The 22,825-nt window shown below is 42.5% G+C and overlaps 1 protein-coding gene across 1 annotated transcript; it reads right to left on the bottom strand.

Annotated features, from left to right (window-relative positions):
• Positions 1-1,778: 1,778 nt before the first annotated feature.
• LOC308687846 (uncharacterized protein) lies at positions 1,779-9,040 on the bottom strand. The gene is made up of 6 exons (XM_081360674.1): positions 8,886-9,040; positions 8,438-8,776; positions 3,541-3,612; positions 3,367-3,471; positions 3,184-3,230; positions 1,779-3,044 (listed from the first exon to the last, which is right to left on the bottom strand). The coding sequence occupies exons 1-6, from the start codon at positions 8,923-8,925 to the stop codon at positions 2,772-2,774; spliced, it is 876 nt and encodes a 291-aa protein (XP_081216800.1). The 5' UTR covers positions 8,926-9,040; the 3' UTR covers positions 1,779-2,771.
• Between the last annotated feature and the right edge of the window lie 13,785 nt (positions 9,041-22,825).

The raw sequence follows: 22,825 nt of genomic DNA, 5'->3' as shown, positions 1-22,825 counted from the left end.
CCTGCGCCCGGCGCAGATCTAAAAGGGGTTGGTCTGAAGTAGCTTCATTATTCATAGGTGTGGTTTGGGCGTAACGTGAAATAAACCAATCAGAGCGTCATCTCACATCCCCTTTAAGAGCAGGCGTGCTTGTTCCATGGCGGATTGCTATTGTAACGGCGGATTTGCCAGGAGCGGTTCACAGCCGAGGAGAGCAACGCTCTCGTCACGGCCGTAAAAGAGAGAAGTTACATTGAAATGGAGAAACCCACCCATATTAACTTCGGTTAAACAGGCGTATGATAATTTGGGTAAATGTGTAAGCTAGATATATGCTTTTATAATAAATTGTCTATCTATCTATCTATCTATCTATCTATCTATCTATCTATCTATCTATCGTAATAATGTATGATTTGCAAAAATGAAAACTGCTGCTTCTGTGTAGATGAGAGAATCAAAGTGTATGCGCGTTGTGCACACGCTACATTGATTATGGCCAAGCATGCGCTCTTAAAATAGCATATGAATAACATGCGCAATGCGCCACTGACTTTAAACTATTTTTTCCTGGTTAGTGGCGCAATTGTTTTCTAAACCTGCAAAATAGCATGAAGGAACGTTTGCGCCGGATCACCCCTCCTCTTTGCGCTGAACCCCCCTGGGGAGCGCAAGTGTATTTCCTAACTTACCGACGTGCATCTGTGGAGGGAAAAGTCCGCTTTGCGCGGGTGCAAAATAGGAATGATACATGCGTCGGTGTACAAAGTAATTTGCGCTGGGTGCAAGATAGGGCCCAGAAACTCATTCCCAGTGCTCCGTCCCCAAGATTGGTCTGCAGCATTCGATCTGAAGGACGCGTACTTCAGATCTCTACCCTTCTGCAACGCAGGCCAACCTGTGCCCTTGCGTTGAGGGGTCGAAGTCTCAGTACAAGTCCCTCCCTTCGAGCCAGTTGGGTCTTCAGGTCAAATGGAGAAGAGTAAACTCGTCCATGGACTGAAGGTCTCTTTTCCGGTTTGGAGGTGGGCTTGATCTACACGTTTCTCACCAGGACGTGTCTGCTCTGTGCTACATAGAAGTGAGAAAGGGTATGGACATACAGTATGTAGTACGACATATGGAATGTCACTGAGGTGGCTCCAGCCGATAACAGGGGGGTGACGAAACCGGTTAACTGTTTTCTCCACGTTACCTCCTTACGGGCAGGATGTGGCTTCTGCAGCGTATGCCTTCCAACGAAAGGTTAACGCTTTCCCAGTGGTCTTGTGGAACAGCAGTGACTTTCCTGGCCTAAGCCCTGTCCTATCTCCGCCTCAATATGCAGGAGGGTCAGGAGCCTTTTGTCAAGGCACTGGAAGGTGGCAGCACTAATGGCGTTTTAAAAGGGATCCCAATCAGTCGACGAACGACTGAAAGACGAACGTCTCGGTTACGTATGTAACTCTCATTCCCTGAAGGAGGGAACAGAGATGTAGACCCGTCGCCACTATTGCTGGACCACCGCTGACCGGGGTCCACTCTGCTCCTCCACGAAAAACAACTGGTGCGTACATCCACTTCCATATTTATACCCGCGCTGCGGGGCGTAGCGTGAGATGCAATTCAGAAAAGCGAACTATATATTACTCTTACTGCCATATAAAGATGACACTGTGATACTTGAATGAATGTAATGATGATAATGTGCATCCAAATAAAATACAGCAAAACTACATTAAAACCCGGAGTTGTCGCTTGTTTAAAGTGGTATTGGTGAAAAATTCACCAACATAAACAATACAAATGTCTGTCAATCTATGTCATTGATTTGTGAACTCATTGTTTTTATTTAGTTTGATCTGAAAAGTAAAATTGTCAAATCATACAGATAATTTGTAGATCATAAACATTTTTTAGTCTTTTCCTCAATTCATCACTCATTAAATGTTGAAGGTGAATTACTGAATGATCAGCTGTTAGTCTTTATTGTCTTCTGTTCATCTTCTGTCTCTCTGTTCAGTCTCATGTGTCTCTCTGTGGGTTTCCTGAGTAAGTGTGTTTAATTAAACTGAACTGAGACCCTCAACCTTCACATGTTTTCTGTGGCTTTGAGCTGGACGGAAAAAATGTCTGTTCATCACGCAAACACACAAAAACACCTCCAGCGTTTGTTGATTGTTGCAAAAAAGTTTGTTGATTAAATATTCTAAAAACCAGTAGGTGAAAAGTCTCCAGATGACCTACTACTTCCAGTGAGATTCTGAAGTGTGAATGTGATGGACACTTTACCCATGAGGCCGCAGGAGAGGATTTATGAATGATAGTGAAGCGACGATGATGGTGATACATACATTTTTTTTTCATACAAACATTTTTTTAATGGTCATGGAGTAAGTTCAAACTCAAATGAAAGTATAAATTAATTATTTGAGCAGCCTTGGTTCGACAAAAAAACATTAATAGAATCAATCTTTTTTTCTAATGAAATGGAGTAAGAGTATTTGAAACTTGTTTGAAGGACTATGACGAAGATTCAAACAAAATAGTCTTTAATCTAAAAGTCCAACGAATACAGGAGAATAACGGGAAAACACAAACACATAACTGTGACGACACCGAACAATGAACACAGGGAACACCGGGCTTAAATAACATGGAGAACTAATGAGATAATGAACAGAACAGGTCAATGGGATCATTAATCAGACAAACTGGGAAATCAACATATGATAAATACAATCTGTTTATACAGTACGTGTCTCATATGGTGCTCAGTTTTGACCCTGTTTACTGTGAATCAGTCTGTATATTTACTGTAAATGCATCAGTTTATCTGCTGTCGTGAGATGATTGACAGCAGCGTATTCACTGTAATCCTGATTATTCCTGAAACTGACACTGTCAGGACAGTCAGATTCCTTGTGGAAATTCACCACTGCGTAATTCAGATCCTCAGCAGATGTGATGAAGCACTGAGAGTCACCAGTGCCTTTCTCAACTGTAGCAGAGGAATCAGAGGGGCTTGTGGGTAAATCTCTCTGGGCGTCTTTAATCTCTTTGTGATCACAACCAGCGTGAGAAACCTGAAGGGAGACAAAACATTTATGTATTTAATAATAATTAGAATATTTAATACAGCTCTGGAGATCAGGTATTATAATTCATTCTCATTAATGATCAAAACCTCTTTTTTTTTTTCTCAATCACAGTAATTCTACAAACCTCTTCATTGTTTCCTGGTGTGACTTGAGATCTTTTGGAAGACGGATCTGTCAAAGACAAGAACAATTGAACAAACAAGCTGGAGTTATTGTATGAACAAAAGGGGAAATAAAAAGGTCTATGTAAATGTATCAGTTCAAAAAGTCCTTTTAAAGAGAGTAAAGATGGAAGAATGAGTTTTACTGTGAGAGCGACGCCTCCTGACGAGAGTCACGGTCACTAACACGAGTCCAGTGGTGATCAGAAGCAGAACCACACACACACTCACACTGACCGTCAGAGGAGAGCCTGAAAACACCAGAGAGTCACCATCTCAACCACAGACACAGATGAGTGTGTTTCAGAGTGTGTTTGTACCTGTTACAGGAGACGCAGATGTGATCGCTGGAGAATTAAACGATGATGATGATGTTCTGTGACTGTTTGTCTCTAAAACACAGAAAACTCAGTGTCACAAACAGTGTTTTTTTACTTTCTCCACTCACAGATCCTTCACTTCCCCTTTCTCACAGACGCTGATGTCTTTCACACATTATTCAACCATCAGACATGTTTCACACACAAAACCACACAGTGCCGACTTCTGAGCGCCTCTAAACTGTTTGCAGGATTTAAAGTGTTGCTGATGTGATGATCTCTTTGCTAAGGACTTTAGCACATGCGGTTGTTGCACAACAGTAATCTGCAACAGGTTTGAGTTAAATTGACATTTTAAGAGACATTCTTTTTTTAGTGGACTTAAATATGTCTAATACTAATATACTCACTAATGTACATTACTAACACAGTATAAATATTAAATGGCAGTTGACAATCAGTTTCCTCAAATAAAACGAGTTAACAGTTTTTAATTCAGTGCATGATATTATTACAGTAACACTGTAAAGTAGATTACAGTAAAGATCTGTTTCACAGCTGCTCCTGATTTGCTGTTTTTACAGTTTTATTGTAGTTGATGATTTACAGGCTGGCTGACAACCAACATTGTTTTTTTTTACAGTGTGTGAATAAAAATCTAACAAATGCTGGCAATAAATATCATTATGAATATAATAAATTGTTATTGTGCTCATTTAAATATTATAATAAGCATTTGATTTGCAGATTTGCAGTACAGTCAGAAGAAAATGTTGTGCTGACATTATTTACTGAAACAACACTGACAACTTTATTAATCATTGTTTTGCTGATAACAGAAAGCATTGCTATCAGCAAAACAATGATTACCGTATATACCCGAATATAAGACAAGGTTTTTGTCCTAAAAATAGGCTGAAAAATGGGGGGTCGTCTTATATTTGCGATATAGACAAAATCACGGGGGGAAAGGGAGAAAGCAGGGGGAAACAGTAGAGGGCGCCAACACCATAGGCTAATTCTTAGTGACAGTGTTATGAATTAAATAAACAGTAAAGTGCCGCCATGGAGAGGTCAAGAAATCATCTTGAGAAAAGCGCTTCAAAAGTTGGTCAAATAAACCAACATGTTCGAAACAGTTATGACGTCAACTTTAAACTTATGGTCGTGAATGAGGCGGAATCATCTAATGATTGCAAAGCTGCCAAAAAATTTGGAGTCACAAAAATTCTGAGGTGACGAGCACAAAAAGAATGACTAAAAAATACCAACAGCCAAAGGAAAGCTTTCCGTGGACCTCAAAGTGGCAAGTTTGCAGAACTTGATTATATAATCTATGAATATGTGATAGAAAAACGTTGGGATGCGATGCCAATCACAAGAGAAATCATTCGGCTGAGGGCTCTGGAGATAGCCAAGGAGCTGAACATACCGACACATGAATTCAAAGCTAGCACTGGGTGGTGTACACGAATGATGCGGCGCAAAGGGCTGACACTGCGTCGTAGAACACGTCTGGCCCAGCGCCTGCCCTCAGACTTCGAGGAGAAGTTGCTGTCTTTTCAGCGATATGTGCTTAAACTGAGGAAAACTCACTCATACCCACTGGATCAGATAGGGAATGCTGACCAAACACCGGTGTTTTTTGACATGCCAACATCTGTCACTGTTGCCAAGAAAGGGGACAAATCAGTTATTGTGCGATCTACTGGAAACCGAATCACTGTAATGTTGGCGTGTCTCGCTGATGGGACCAAACTCCCCCATATGTGATTTTGAAACGCAAGACTATGCCAAAGGAGACGATGCCAGCTGGCATTATCGTACGTGCCCAGGAAAAGGGCTGGATGGACACTGACCTGGTAGTGGACTGGCTCAAGGTAAAATCCCCAGTGTTAAATTAACACTGCTCAGAGCACATATGGTCCCACTCTACAGAGTGTTAAAATTAACACTGAAGCAGTGTTGAAGTTAATGAGATAATTAAGTTAACACTGAAGCAGTGTTGAAGTTAATGAGATAATTAAGTGATTAATTAAGTGATGATTGGCCATTAGTGGTGACACCTGATGATAACAAGCAGACTCACTGAAGGAAAGAGAAACAAGAACAGAAAAAAGAGAAACACAAGAACTACTGACTTCGAGCCATTATTGCACTTATTATTTTACCAGTTTGACTTTATTTCTGTCATACATCTACACACGGTCTTATTTAGATTTAACAGAAGTTTAGATGGTAATGTTTGATGGAATGTTTTGTTTCATGTCACCATTATAGTGACCAGTGGTTGCTTTAGTTGGGCTCTTGACCCTTTACTTTTAAACATTAGTATTTCTCTGGCTGCTCCAACTCTGTGTTTATAGAGCATATGTGTTGTGGTAAGAGAAACTATGATTTGGGCTGTGTTTTCTGAAAGCATCGCAAGCCTTATTTAATCATACAGACCATTTGTTGCAGTTGGTCTGCAATCAAGTTAGGCTTTAGATGCTTTTGCAAATGCAGCCCTGGTTATGTTTTGATGATGAAATTACTAGTGACCTGATTCAATAATTGCACCCATCATTATAAACTGATTATCCAAAAGTTTTATTAATTTTTCACTACAGTATTTACTTCCAGCAATATTTTAATGATCTGAAAGTATTGAAATCCCACACAGACATCAAGAATCTAAATATGAATCTCAACAATGGTGACAATCAAACAAATGCTTAATGTTGCAGTGCATGATGGGAGCCACCAATCAGAACGCATCAATGACTCACATCATGCATTGCAGCATGAATAAATTATGCAGCTGAATTGTCCTGTAATTTTCATTGTTTTTTCTGTTGGCTTTTATTTTGCTATTGTTTTGTTCTGACTTTAGTAGCTTGTTTTGTGATGTTCAGAGTTGATCTGTTCATCACTAGTTTGTTTATTGTCACCATTGTTGAGATTCATATGCTGATACTCTATGTCTGTGTGTTTTAACACAAAAACCGTCTTTGCACAAAATATGTTCAATATTTTTCATATTGCTGTTGGATCTCAAACTGTAGAATCTCAGAGCTACAATCACCAATACTAAAATGAGTCATCAAGCATATAGTCAAAGATTTAGACTCTGAATGACATCAGTAAACCAGGTCACTATATGATGATATTTATCATCAAAACATATTGTCAACAGGTCATGTTTTCTCTTGCAGTAACAAATGTGCTTTATAAACACAATGATGGAACAGTCAGATAAAAACTACTATTAACAAAATGAAAAGAGTCAAGAGCCCAACTAAAGCAAACACTTACCACCAAAATGGTAACAGTCCATTAAACATTACCATCTAAACTTCTGTTAAATCTCAAGACCTTTTGTCGATGTATGACAGAAATAAAGTCAAACTGGTAATAATAAATGTAACAATGTGTAATGACTCGAAGTCAGTAGTTCTTGTGTTTCTCTTTTTTTCTGTTATTGTTTTTTCTCTTTCCGTCAATGATTCTGCTTATTATCATCAGGTGTCACCACTAATGGCCAATCACTTAATTAATCACTTAATTATCTCATTAACTTCAACACTGCTTCAGTGTTAACTTAATTATCTCATTAACTCCAACACTGCTTCAGTGTTAATTTTAACACTCTGTAGAGTGGGACCATATGTGCTCTGAGCAGTGTTGATTTAACACTGGGGATTTTACTGTGTAGTGTGGGGCAGGCGCTGTGGTGCGCTTCATAAGAAGAGAAATATGCTCGTTTTGGATGCATTCCGCAAACTCAGTTGTTTCAAGACTTTAACGTCAGATGTGTTTGATTAAAAGCAGATGGCTATTTTATATCTATCTTCACAGTACCACAATTCCATACATACATAGGCCTACATAATTATTGCATTTTTGTGAAAAGGTTATTCCTTTTTGTCACTCATTCATTCATTTCTGAACTCATTGACAGAGTGCACTTTATTTTGTGACAAATTAATCCAAATATTTACTGAATGGTGTTAATGGTCGTCTTATGTTCAGGGTCGTCTTATATTCGGTTATATACGGTAATAAATCTCACTGTTCGGTCCAGTAAAGAATACATTTGAGGTGAAGATGAATGTGCAAGCAATTTTTATAATCACAATGATTGTGACAAACTAAAATTGAAAGTGATGTGGGAATAATCAAAAACCAAGGAAACCAATGGAAACATAACATAAGCACAGGAAATGAAATAAGGAACATATTGAATAATTTTTAACTTGAGTTCAAAAACTCAGAGTCCAAGTGACATTATAATGATAAAGATCTCATGTTTGCTCTGCACTAAAAATAAAGGTTCTTTATTTTCATTTATGGTTCCATAAAGAACCTGTTAAGATTATTGTGTGCACATCCCACCATCTGGCAGGTGCTGGACAAAAAGGACTACTGAATAGAAAAGATTGAAATGTCCGCAACACTGCTTACTCCCATATTTTAATAAAAAAAGCAACGTTTGGACCCTACTGGGTCTTCTTCAGGCAATTGTTCTCTTAATTCAATAATGAGTGGGGTCATTAGGCTTGTTCAGACCCAATCAAGCTGATTGCAATCACAGGGTGGGTCAGTTGATTGTAAGGCCTATATATCTCTGTATCAAATGTGTTTTACCATTTGCCTGAAGAAGACCCAGTAGGGTCGAAACGTTGCTTTTTTTATTAAAATATGGGAGTAAGCAGTGTTGCGGACATTTAAATCTTTTCTATCCATAAAGAACCTTCCATGAAGAACCTGGGGAAAAAACTTGTGGAACCTTTATTTTGAAGAGTCTGGTTATTGATGTTATCTGGTCTATTAGCATCTAGAGGTGTTCATTATTATTACTGTAATTATGTGTGATGTTGTGGAGATCATCATGAGTTTGAGGGTCTCAGTAACTCACCTGTTATGATCTTCAGCTTCACTTCAGTGTAGGAATCCTTTTCTCTAATTGTATCAACTGCACACTGATGTGTCCCAGAATCCTCTTCTCTCAGATCTCTGATGGTCACAGTGAAGACTAAAGCACTTGTGTCGTCATACAGAGAGAATCTATCCTTCTGAACCCATTTATTTTTCTCATTAGTCCTGATGAGTTCAGAGCACCACTTGGACTTTGGTTTAGCTGGCCTCTTTCCTTTACAAAAATACTTTGTATTTGCTGTAGATCCTTTTTTATATCTGCATGTGATGTTGACGACTCCTCCAGAATATCCTGTCACACTCGTAGAGCTCACGACACCTACAACATAGGACCGCTTCTTAAATTCCACAACATGAACTGAAGTTATAGACTCTCCTCATTAATTCTGTGCTGTTTTTCATGATTTACTTTGAGTTCAGATTCTTACCAGGAATCATCAGCAGAGTGAAAGTCCAGATGATCTTCATTCTTCTCTCTTATTAAATGATCTTCTCTGTTGTTAGTAGATTCAGTTCTTCTGAAGCTCTCGGTGTGTGTTCAGAAGAGTTTTGAGTGTTTCTTTCCTGGTTACATGTTTAACATGAAGAGCTGAATATGACGAGTTGCCCACTTCCCCTGAGAGAGAGAGAGAGAGAGAGAGAGAGAGAGAGAGAGAGAGAGAGAGATTAATAAAGTGGGAGGTGAAACTAATGCTTCACATGTGCTTCATCTGACAGTGACATCTGATGGAAACATTCACAAACAGCAGCGGTTCACATTACGACTATAAGTGCAGGTTTCTGATTGATCAACATGATTCATATCACAGTGAGATATGACTGAGAACACAGAGAACACATGAAAGAGCCCCTCTTAAGGACAGGATTCTAGACGCTCCACAAAAAGAAGAGGGCCTGAAGACTGAGAGGTAGACAGTGGGAAGACTTCTATAGCCCTCCAACTCCAAACATTTATATACACAGGGGCTAACAAGCTTAACAAGAAATCAAGCTAGCGACACACCTGAAACCAACATGAGAAACTACAAGAGGATGTGGTGGATCTTTTATAGATAAGATTAATTATGTTACTAACCATGGAAATCTGACTTTAGATTTTAAACTTATGATAAACTTTTATCACACTTCCCATTTTTATGTCTGATGGTGACTAACTTTCCATTCCAGATCTAACAATAAAAAATAAAAAAAACATACTTCCTTTTATTTAGGATATAGTCACCAGACGAACTTTCGATATGATCTAACCTTCTAACAAACTTTTGACTCAATGTAACCTTGGTCATATGGAACTTTGAAAATGGACTCAATGTCCTGTTTATTTTGACTGTATTGTGAAATGATTGACTAAAATATTAACCCCTAACAATGTTTTTTATATTTGGCGGGGGGGGGGGGGGGTTGCTTTACATAATTTAACCAATCATATTGATAGAGCGGGACATGTTAGTCATGATGATTCTATTTTGATGTGTCTGGCTTTACTCTATAAAGCCTGTTGTATTCTTCTGTTGGGCCGAGATTCTCTGAGTATTGCTCGAGAACTCCTGGCCGTTTGAATAAACCATCTGAGAGACATTTACTGAAGTCTGTCTCTTTTGTTATTTATGCTGCGCAGCAAAGAAGTTAGGATAAGAGACTCGGCCAGTTGTCGACGGAAGACGCAAAGAGCTGGAATATAAGAGTTATTAAGTGTCGATTTGTAGACGCTCTGTGTCGATCAGTAGACACAACAGATTTATTTATTATAGATAGATTTAGGGAAAAATCCATTACAAGGACTACAAACATGGCAGACAGAACAGGAAACAGGAAGTATACACTGTAAAAAGAGATGTGTTAAAAACAACACACAAGATGTGTTGATGGAATTTGACACATGTTGTGTAGATTTTTAACACACTGTGTGTTAAAATGTAACTCTGGATAGAATAGCACTGGGTGGAGGAGAGTTTGTTTTTATGAAAAAAAAAAAATTTAAAATAAATAAATTAAATCTTAATTAATGAAAACTTAACGGGTGTTTTTTTTCAGCCAATCACATCATGCCTCTTTTTCAATGTCTTTTTCAAATGCTGCTTTCACTTGTTATTAATAACCAGATTAACTTTATTTCTGTCAGACTCTACAGAAGCTCTTATTGAGAATTAACAGGTTTTGGTGTTGAAGATTCATTGAATGTTTCATTTAAAGTCAACAGAATCGTGATTAGTGTCAGCTTTATTTGGGCTATTGACTCATTAACATTAGTTTTCTCTGATTGCTGTAAATGTGTATTTAATCTGCGCATTTGAAAAAGCAGAAATAATCATGAGAAAAATATGCTCAGATGATAATATTATCATCATGGACATGTAAGATTATTCAAATGGAGCTCAGAAAGAGTTTAATATTTGAAAGATGAGTGTAACACATCAAAGATTAGCATAATGCACTTAGCTTAAAATTAATTTTTAAATACACAGTTCGTACAGAATCTTTCAGTCTAAGGAATCAAACAGACATCAAGAATCAGCGTATGAATCTCAACAATGGTGACAAACAAAAAGCTTCATGCCGCAATGCATGCTGGGTGCCACCATAGTGCAAATCTCATCCATGACTCCCAGCATGCACTGCGGCATGAAGCTTTTTGTTTGTCACCATTGTTGAGATTCATGCGCTGATTCTTGATGTCTGTGTTTGACTAGTTTCTGCTGCAGATTAATATTTTCAGAAAACATTTTTTTTTTTATTCTGCACTGCTGGATAGCATGATGTAGTGTCACAAGATCATTATAACTAACAGCACATAAATAAATTAAATGCACACCATCCATATACTCATAAACTTGATCAGATCAGCACTTGTTGATTATGACATCATCAAGAAAAATCTGATCATATTTTCTCTCGCCATAACAAGTGTATTTTCTTAAAATTCAGTTAAAGCAGCCAGAGAAACACTAAAAGAAGAGTAAAGGGTCAAGAGCTCAAATAAAGGAGCCATTAATCACGATTCTGGTGACTTCAAATAAAACATTCAGTGAAACATCAACATCTAAACCTCTGTTAATTCTCAATAAGAGCTTGTCTATGTAGATTCATGATGTCTAAACCATCCAAACGTTCAAACAAACTCTTTATTAAACGTCACTGGACTCCATAAAAACAAGTTAACGTACTTGGTTACTTACGTAACCTCGGTTCCCTTAGAGATAAGGGAACGAGTACTGCGTTGCAAACGCTGTGGGAAAACTCCTTTTCTCGAGAATATTGAAGCCTTTATTTTAAAACGCATTGCATGCAGCACAGGCGAGAGCATCAAGCTCGCGCGAGCGAGCTGATAGGCTGTGCTGTGGGCAACTGCACGAACCAATGGCGGATCGGCAGAGGCGCGCGAACCAATCAGGGAGCTTGGCACACTGCCAGTGTCAAGCGCGCGAAACTGCACGTGACCAAAGCATATAAATATAGACAATATTCCGCCATTTGACAGATATAATTGACTGAAGCGAAAACACCTGACATAAGAGAGATTGCACGGCAAGGCAACGCAGTACTCGTTCCCTTATCTCTAAGGGAACCGAGGTTACGTAAGTAACCAAGTACGTTCCCTTAAGAGAACGTTCTCTCGTACTGCGTTGCAAACGCTGTGGGAACGCTTATTCAAAACGCCGTGCAATTAATCTCTTATGGCCGCTCTGACTCACCAGAAGTTCCGGGAAGTTACAGAATAGCCAGGATAAAACGAGACCGAATTTCGGGCCCAGAAAATATCCAATAATAAAGATCTGGGCGAAGGGCCAGATTAACTTTATCACAAGTCCAGTGACAACTGAGTGTCCAATTTCACAACTAGTCTGGGTCCACAGAGCCAAAGTCTAAAATTGTGTCTGCAAAGCAGAAACATATAAGTTGAAAAAACTCACAAATGTGGACGGAGTGGACTTAGCCGGCCGCCACACAAATATCCTGTATAGGAACACTCACGTGTTCAGGTCTGAAGTCAGACTGAGTCCGCAGAGCCAGGTTCTGAACAGAAAAGAGCTCGTGCCGGCAGAGCAGGAACATCCAAGCTATAGAATCTAACAAATGTGGACGGAACGGACCAACCGGCCGCCGCACAAATGTCCGGATAAGAACACTCATGTGTCTGAGTCCTAAAGTCAGCCTGGGTCCGCAAAGCCAGGGTTTAGACAGAAAGAACTCGTGCCTGCAGGGCAGGAACGTCTAGGTTATAGAATCTGACAAATGTGGACGGAACGGACCAGCCGGCTGCCGCACAAATGTCCTCGATAGGAACACCACTCGACCAGGCCCACGAAGAGGCGACACCTCTCGTGGAGTGAGCTCTAACACCTATGGGACAGGAAAGGCCCAGTGAAGTGTAAGCCAGAGCAATGGCGTCAACTATCCACCTGGACAGCGTGGGCTTAGTAACAGGAAGACCCTTGGTTCGGCCCCCGAAACAAACAAAGAGCTGTTCAGACTGTCTGAAAGAGGCTGAACGCTCCAGATAAATTCTCAAAGCTCTGACGGGGCAAAGCGTGAGAGAATCACTGTCCTCTTCGGAGGAGGGAAGAGCTGACAGAGAAATAACCTGGGCTCTGAACGGAGTTGAGAGCACCTTAGGAATGTATCCATGTCTTGGCCTAAGGATGACCTTGGAGTCATTAGGGCCAAACTCCAGACAGTAGTAGAGAGCGCCTGCAAGTCCCCTACTCTTTTAACTGACGCCAGTGCCAGAAGCAGGGCGGTCTTCAGAGAGAGGGGCTTGAGATCTGCCGACTGAAGTGGTTCAAAGGGAGGTCCCCTAAGAGCCCGCAGGACCAGTGAAAGGTCCCAGGCCGGCACAGACGGTGGCCGAGGCGGGTTAAGCCTTCTGGCACCCTTAAGGAAACGAACTATAAGGTCGTTTTTACCTAAGGAGGCTCCGGCTTCCAATACGTGAAAAGCAGCGATGGCTGCCACGTACACTTTGAGAGTGGAGGGGGAGCGACCCGCATCCAACATCTCCTGTAGAAAAGAAAGCACATTTGGCACTTCACAAGTGTGTGGGTCGAGGTTTCGAGCTAAACACCAGCTGGAAAACACTGACCATTTTAGGAGATAGAGGCGTCTAGTAGACGGAGCTCTAGCCTCCATAATAGTGTTTAGGACACCTTCTGGGAGATCCTGGGGTACCCGTTGAGTGGCCATACATGTAGGGCCCACAAGTCGGGACGAGGATGCCAGATTGTCCTGTTGGCCTGAGCCAGAAGGTCGCACCTCAGTGGAATTGGCCAAGGGTCTGTTACAGACAGTTGCATCAACTCTGGGAACCAAATCTGGGTCCGCCAGAGAGGAGCCACCAAGAGGACCACGCTTTTGGTGTTCCTGATCCGTTCGATGACCTGAGGGAGCATCGAGACCGGAGGAAACGCATAGAGAGGGAGGTTGGGCCAGTCGTGGGCCAACGCATCCCTGTTCTTTGAAAAGAATATTGGGCAGTGACAGTTGTCTTCTGAGGCGAAAAGATCTACTTCTGCCTTCCCGAAGACCTCCCAAAGCAGGATAACCGTCTGAGGGTGGAGAGACCATTCCTCTGGGGGAACTCTGCCCCGAGAGAGCATGTCTGCTCCTGTGTTCAACGTGCCTGGCACGTGAGCTGCCCTGAGCGAGCGCAGGTTGGTGTGAGCCCATAGCAGGAGCTGCGTGGCTATGGCAAGCAGGTTGTGGGACCTGAGGCCGCCCTGGCGATTTATGTAGGAGACCACTGACATATTGTCCGTTCGGACCAGCACGTGGTGTCCAGCCAGGTGAGGAAGGAAGGTTTTTAGGGCTAGAAAAACTGCTCTCATTTCGAGGCAGTTGATGTGTAGGCGTTTCTCCGAGCTCGACCAGAGGCCGGAGGCAGGCCTGCCCTCGTACAGCGCTCCCCAACCTGAGTTGGAAGCGTCTGTTGAAATCACCCTCCTCTCTGAGACCACCCCCATGCTTACGCCCTGCTGGTACCAGCTGGCGTCTTTCCAAGGGGCCAGGGCTTGAACACAGCGCTGGTTTACCTTGATAACCAAGTGGCCTGAATGCCAGGCGTGGGGTGGCACCAGAGGTGCTAGCCACAGCTGAAGAGGACGCATACGCAGTAGGCCAAGTTGGAGTACTGATGATGCGGAGGCCATGAGGCCAAGGATCCTCTGGAACGTTCTGAGGGGTACATAAGAGCCCTCTGTGAACGATGCTGCGAGCTGCTGAATCGTTAGAGCACGGGCCGGTGTGGGCCATGCTCTCATAAGTACGGAGTCGAGAACTGTTCCCAGGAACGTGATACGTTGGCTGGGCAACAGAATACTCTTGGCAAAATTGACCTTGAGCCCTAGACATTCTAGATGTCTGAGGAGCCAGGCTCTGTGAGTATGTGACTCCGCCTCTGACTGGGTCAATATGAGCCAGTCGTCGAGGTAGTTCAGGATGCGCATTCCCCGCTGTCTCAGGGGGGAGAGAGCTGCATCCATGCACTTCGTGAATGTACGAGGTGCCAGTGCCAGTCCAAATGGTAGGACTGTGTACTGGTATGTCTGCCCCTCGAAGGCGAATCTTAGGAATGGCCTGTGGTGGGGGTTCACTTGAATGTGAAAGTAAGCGTCTTTTAGATCTATTGAGAAAAACCAGTCGCCTGGGCGAATTTGCGCCAGGATGTGTCTGGTCGTGAGCATTCTGAACGGCCGTGACATGAGAGCCTTGTTCAGATGTCTCAGATCTAAAATGGGTCTCAGGCCGCCGTCTTTCTTTGGAACAAGAAAGTAACGGCTGTAAAGACCTGACTCGCTCTGAGAAAGGGGGATCTTTTCGATGGCCCCTTTGGCCAGCAGACTTAACACTTCGGTGCGGAGGACATGACTCAGTGTGCTCATTACCGTGGTTTGTATAACCGCACGGAAACGCGGTGGTCTGCGGGCGAACTGAAGCGAGTAACCGCGCTTTATGATGTTCATTACCCATTCTGAAACTCCGGGGATAGCTTGCCAAGCTAGAGCCCGCAGAGACAGAGACATTATCATATCTGGAACGCCCAGTGTTGGGGGTTCGAACTGACATGTATGTGAGGGAGAAATTTTGCTCGATTTGTGCTTTTTGTGGGTCGCTGTTAAAACAGCGTTTGTGTGCAGGGGTGCGTGACAGGTGACGGGCCCATGTTCTGCATTTAATACTGCTCCAACCGCCTGAACTGAAGAGGAGGCTGAGAGTAGCACTCGAGCGATCTTCGGGGCTGGTCCGGCCGCGGCGGGACAATGACCCCTTTTTAAGCCGGTTAGGACGGCTTCTTGGGCTCGTGATCGAGCGTGAGCTTCGGCCGCGGGCCCTGGCGCTTAGGGAACGGGAACCGTTTTGCAGGCTTCATGCGCTGGCTAGTCTCAGCCACTGGGCGGGGCTGGAGGACTTGTGAAGCTACCCTCTCAGGTCGCGGCGTGCTCTTGGGGCGCCGTTGGACTGAACTGGAGCGTTTGGAGAGGAGATGCTTCATGGCGCTGGAGGCTTACTGAGCCTCAGTGAAGCGTTCTGCGAAGCCGCTGACAGATGGGCCAAAGAGACCAGATGCTGTGACCGGAGAATCGAGGAAGGCGGTTTTGTCTGCGTCCCTGATTTCGGTCAATGTCAGCCAAAGGTGGCGCTCTAAAACTACTAGGCTGGCCATGTTGCGGCCCAGTGCTTGAGCGGTAGTCTTAGTGGCCCGTAGCGCTAGATCTGTCGCACTTCTGAGGTCCTTAAAAGTGTCTGGGTCAGGGCCTGACTCATCCATGGAGCGGAGGAGCTTCGCCTGAAACACTTGGAGGGTCGCCATGGCGTGGAGAGCAGAGGCGGCTTGACCGGCGGCAGCATAAGCGCGGCTGGCAAAGGCCGAAGTAGTTCTGCACGGCCTAGATGGGTGCACAGTCTTAGACCTCCAACTTCCTGCAGTGGGAGGGCATAAGTGTGCAGCGACCGCTTCCTCCAGTGGGGGGAGACACACATAACCTTTCTCTTCAGCGCCGTCAACAGTGGAGAGTGTTGAAGAGGCAGATGAGCGCGTTCGCGCTGAAAAGGGCGCGCGCCAGCTTTTTGTGAGCTCTTCGTGGACCTCAGGCAGAAAAGGGGCGGAGCGCTGACGAGGGGCCTGTTGGCGCCCCGGCAGGTACCACTCGTCGAGGCGGCTTCTGGCAGGCTCAGCTGGGGAGAGCCAGTCGAGTCCCAACTCGTCAACAGCGCGAGACATGACACGGAAGAGTTCGGCGTCGATGTTCGCTCGAGTGTCAGAAGGATCTAACTGAGAGGGGGGGGCGGGGTCCGCGGAGCCCGACCAATCCTCACTCTCAGATGCCGCCACGGAAACTGCGTCATCCATATCATCAGCAGATCCGCCGAAAGAGACGAGCCCAGCCGCTTCAGATGAGGGGCGTTGGTCGCTCTGAGAGAATAGAACAGGCGAAGAGGGCGTGGGCGAAGCACGTGGAGAGAGGCCCGGCATGCATTCGCTGAACTCACCGCGTTCAGGAAGCCTCTGATCGCGCCGCTTCTTCCTACGGGGCTCGCGGGGCGCCGAAGATGGAAGATGGGCGGAATCACTCACCGACGAAGCGTGCACGAGCCGCGAGCGGAGAGTAGAAACAGGCATCCCGTCGCAGAGAAGGCAGCCGCCTTTAGTGAGCGCTGACTCGGCGTGCTCAGGGCCGAGACAGGCAGCACACTGTGTGTGTCTGTCAGACACATGCAGAGGAACCCCGCAGGATTCACAAATAGAGAGCGGCATTTGAAACAACGCCGCGCGCTGTGAAAACAGCGATTTAGCTCTTTTAGAAAGAGAGAGATAGAGAAAAAGGATACTCGTCGGATGCCACAGGGAAACGCTCAGCTGGCAGATGCCGGGATGCGAAGCTGTTCCGCTGGACAGCTGTTCAACGACGAGCGGCTTCTTTATCCGGAGAAGATCAGCGACGAGGTGAGTCGAGCTGAAGGAGATAAAATCTGTCAAATGGCGGAATATTGTCTATATTTATATGCTTTGGTCACGTGCAGTTTCGCGCGCTTGACACTGGCAGTGTGCCAAGCTCCCTGATTGGTTCGCGCGCCTCTGCCGATCCGCCATTGGTTCGTGCAGTTGCCCACAGCACAGCCTATCAGCTCGCTCGCGCGAGCTTGATGCTCTCGCCTGTGCTGCATGCAATGCGTTTTAAAATAAAGGCTTCAATATTCTCGAGAAAAGGAGTTTTCCCACAGCGTTTGCAACGCAGTACGAGAGAACGTTCTCGTAAGGGAACAATACATTTCAGTGTTCGTCCAAACACTCAGTTGTAAAAATACAGGAATTGACTCTGGCAAATACACACCGACTACAGTCACATGTGACACATATCTGACACAAGTTGTGTAACTATAACACATTAGTGTGTAAAAGGTTTCAACACACTTCTGTGTAAGAGGAATAACACATTAGTTGTGTTAAAGGTAATACAAAATGTGTAGTCCTTATAAACACAGAGATGTGTTAAGAATCGACACAGGTTGTGTGTTAAATTTGACACAACATGTGTTGTCCCTGAGCACACACACTACATGTGTTAAAATCTACACAACATGTGTTAAAATCTACACAACATGTGTTAAAATCTACACAACATGTGTTGTCCCTGAGCACACACACTACATGTGTTAAAATCTACACAACATGTGTCATTTTTAACATCTCTTTCTACAGGTTGTGTTGTTTTAACTCATCATTTTGAGCGCCGACACTCACCATCACTGAGAATGGTATGCAGTGTTTGCTGTTCTCAAACAAACAGACCAGTGAAAATACAAGTTATTAATATACAATATTGTGTCAGTTGTTACATTTTAATTAAATTCAAAGTGCAAACTCAGTTAACTGTTTCTCTTCATGAACTTTTGTCAAAAGCAGCATTATCAGTCAGGGGTTGAAGTGTGAATAACTGAATAATGTCCAGTACAGTGAGTCTGTCCAGTCATTGAGCTTGAAACATTGTGTTGTACTTTGTGTGCACATGCATTCTGTACTGGACTATTGATTAAACGGTTCATATTTTTGCATCTGGCCGCTTTCGCTTTATTTTTTAAAATGACACAATTTGTGTGTTAAAATTACTTAAATGACTAAATTTGACACAACATGTGTTGTCCCTGAGCACACTCACTACATGTGTTAAAACTGACACAACATGTGTCATTTTTAACACATCTCTTTTTAGAGTGTAACAAAGTCCAAGGACAAACACAGAACAAAGGCCATGATTAATAACAGTACAATACGATTATTTTGTATTACAAGTTTTCTGAAATGGTATGTTTAAATATGCAAATGGAGTATTTTATAGGAGCATTTCTAAAACAGAAATCTGAACATTAGAACTCTTGTTTAATTTTGTTCACTTATTAAAGTTTTTTTTTAGAGAGGGTGTTTTGGATTTCTCTTTTTCATCACTCCATAAATCATAAAACACTGTCAGCATCCAGAGAAAAACAGCTGAGCATATGTTCAAGAGTAAAATGTGGCCTCCTGAGTGGCCAGTCGCTCTAGACACGCCCACTTTAGCTGTCAATCACAAATATCTGACTGAATCACTGTCTTCATCAGTTTGAATGTGACATTTAACAAATACTGAAACTTAATAGATGACGCTGATAGTTTGTTCTACTCTCCAATTTTGTGCAGATGAACAGTATTAATAATGTAGTAACTGTACGAGTGTCTCCTCCATCATCTGGAGTCACAGCAGAAATTCTCACAGTTATGAGTTTCATCATGTAACCCCCTAGACCAGTGGTTCCCAAACCTGTCCTGCCGGCACCCCAACACTGCACATTTTCTTTGTCTCCCTAAACAAACACACCTGATTCAACTCATCAGCTCATTAACCCATGTGATAATGAGCTGATGAGTTGAATCAGGTGTGTTTGATAAGGGAGACAAAGAAAACGTGCAGTGTTGGGGTGCCGGCAGGACAGGTTTGGGAACCACTGCCCTAGACTAGAGTTGTACACTGTTCTACACTTTTGTTAGATACTGTAGCGACAATGGGTAGAAAGCAACCACCAACTAATCTTCTTTTTGAATATTAATTCAAATTCTCTACTTCTCGATGACTGGGGGGGGAAGATTTGTTCAGAACGTCTCATGATCATCACCGGTCTTACTAATTGAAGGAGCCCCCAGCACTAACACATAACTGGTCAATGGCTAGCTTTGTGGCCTACTACGGACTGGTTAAGATAAAGACAGTGTCCGCACATTCCAGAGTCAAATCACCAAGACCAGAGCCATAAGTCACCCATCCCGGCGCCAGAGAGTCTGCAAAAGACCCTTCTAATGACCAAACTAACGGAAAAGCTTGTCAATGTGTGGGGTTGTTAAAAGACAGATTGGTTCAGAAACCCCCGACAACATTCCTGAACACCTCCTCCTTAAGACCTCTGAACAAACAGAGTTCTGTCTCTTCACCAGAGAACTGATTCTTATCAATAACTATACATAAAATCATTCAAGAACAATTTTCAATGGACTCATGATCAAACAATCATGCAACTACCTAATCCTGGGTTGTTTCCACCACTTATATGCATATTCTAATAAGATATGTTGTGATCCCATATAATTCATGTAAATGTTATAATCATTAGGTGTGTGTGAATGAAAATGTGTACTGTTTAATTTCGATGTGATCGTATGCTCATGACTCAAAAGATGGCTTGAATGATATCTATGTAATATGTTTTGATCTTCTTTTTAATTAGAAATCATGCCTAAACGGTGCATCTGGTCTTTAAACCCCCAGGGAAGACATGATTTATGACTTTGCAAACAAAGGCAGTGTCTAATTGGTCCGATCTCTTCAAGAGGGGGGACAAAACTTTTAGTTAAAACTCTTAAACCCACTCTTCTCTCTCTCTCGCTGCTCTCGAAGCTCTCTCTGTGCTCTCGCTCTCTGGGTTCACCCTCAAGAAACGCTCTGCTATCACTCTCAAGAGAGATGGGCAGGAAAAGATGAAGGTCTGAACCAGAGTAACCATGTAACTGAGGAGCAGACCAACCCAAATTAAGATCAGACGGGTTCGATTTATTCAAGCCATCTTACTACTCTCGTCTAAATTTTCTTTTCTTTTCTGAGTTATCATTTCCTTTATTTTCCGTTGTGAGTCTCGGTTCTAAGTTAAGTTTTGCGACAAGATTCCGACCACGTTTCTTCTGCAAAGCCAGCTTCAGACAAAGACTTTCAATTCATCCGCCAGCACAACACGTGACTGGAACGCCGCAGACCCAGGCACGAGGAGACAACCAACGAACGAACCCCTTTGACGCTGACCAAAGGAATTCCCAAAAGGAACGCAAAAGCAAAGACGCAAGTACCTCCAGACTAAAACTCAACTGGTGTATTTATATAACTTTAATAACCTGCCTAAAACGATAGAAGGGTTAAATTAATGTTTGATGGTTCGTTCAGGTCATGTCTAAGTGCATATGGAATCATGAGATTTCATCATTTCACTCTTAAACCCACTCTTTCCTCACTCTCTTCCTTTCTGCAACTCGTATGAATGTGTGAATGTGTGTGTCTGTGTTAGATATTAGTTGTATGTGTTAGAATAATCAATAAAGTCTTGTTTGTATTTTAAAGAGAAATATTACTTGTGTTATTGTGCTTACAAATTTAATGTCTTAAACTTCTGATCTAAGTTACCTTGCTAACTATATAGTGTTTCACTATAGTTCGGATATTTATATCCGTTGCAGAGTTGATAATTGCAGCCAGTTCAAATGAACCGCGAACGAGTCATTTGCTCGGTTGTAATAAGTGACTCTTTTGAATTCCCTATAAATTAATTAATAATTCCTTTGAGCTAAATTGTAATCACTACAAATTACAAATATCTTACAATACGCAGTACCGTAGTTTCCCTGTAGGGGCCGCTATATAAACTGGTTGACTGAGACGTAGATATTGAGAGAAGAAGACTGTTCTTAGCTGAGACAGGAGGTGATCAAGCACTGCATTTGAAGTGTTACTAATGCACGATTTTCTGACAAAATATGTTTGAACTTTTCATATAAAATTGCTGAAGTATGTTCATGGGTTTCAAAAGGAATTCCAATTGATGTTGATTGAGAAACATTACTTCTGCGAACTCTGGTGAGTTTATGTGTTAGTGTATAGTGAATGAAAAAAAAAAAAACAGTCAGAGTTAAAAGATGATGTTTATTGAAAGTATTTTTGTATTTCAATACATGTTATACAAACGGAGATCAGGGGAAACCGAGGAATTTTTTTTCTTGCAGTAGATGTGAAAGATATAAATAAAAGTGATATTAATTCAGCCAGCGCACATACCTGTGTTTACATCCTGTTTTCGGCTGAAGTCCACAGTAGTCGATTGTCGAGTTCACGCGCATAGGTTTAGTTACCTATGATCACGCGCGTGAACTCGACAATCGACTACTGTGGACTTCAGCCGAAAACAGGATGTAAATACAGGTATGTGCGCTGGCTGAATTAATATCACTTTTATTCATATCTTTCACATCTACTGCAGTCAGATTCACCCGTGTTCACTCTGAAGGAATCACTCACATGACCTGTGCACTTGTAATGACACATCAAGGATGTTAAGAGGCTAAAAGCAGGTTTAAAACTTGCCCCATTGAAGTCAACAGGGTGCAAATTTTAAAAAAGAGGATAACACGGTGTAGGCAACACCGATTTTTGTCGTTGATCTCTGTACTGACAGCACTCCAAATTTACAAAAAAATGACCTTTGGGAAGGAAGACTGGAAGGTTGTTAGCATCCCTCAGATTTGACTGGAATTACGTAAATACTCTCAATGTCTATGTAGTGGAGGCCAATAGAGGGCGATGATGACATTTACTTTCAACTTCAACACACTAGAACTGTATGTGATTAATCTGAATCTCTTGTAGACCGTCATTCAGCATTAGTATGAACTAATGGAAATACCCAAGATATGAAAATGTAATCGCCATGAGTCTGTTTATTCTTTCTTACAGCCACTAGAAACATTGGAACACCAATTAGGAGCAAAACCAAAACCTCAGAAATGAAGATCACAGAGGAGCACTGAGATTCTTGCCAGGAATCATCAGCAGAGTGAATGTAAAGATGTTCTTTCTTCTCAGTCTTTGCTCTTTATCTCTGGTAAAACGTTTCCCAAAAAAATTTTCTATAGAAGAATTTGACAACTTTTAACTTCCTCTCTTCCTGTATTTGTCAGAATATCTCTCACATTTTCTGTTACACTAAAGGTGTTAAGTTTAAGCAGGGACAAGTAGAGATGAGGATGTATACTGCAGCAGTTTTATTAAAGACAACGGTTCCGGTGTTAGCCTGTTGGCTAGTTCCT

The sequence above is a fragment of the Scardinius erythrophthalmus genome (genome assembly GCF_964197995.2).
Source record: "Scardinius erythrophthalmus genome assembly, chromosome: 3".
Taxonomy (NCBI): Eukaryota; Metazoa; Chordata; class Actinopteri; order Cypriniformes; family Leuciscidae; genus Scardinius; species Scardinius erythrophthalmus.
This window is presented reverse-complemented; position numbering and strand designations above follow the sequence as displayed.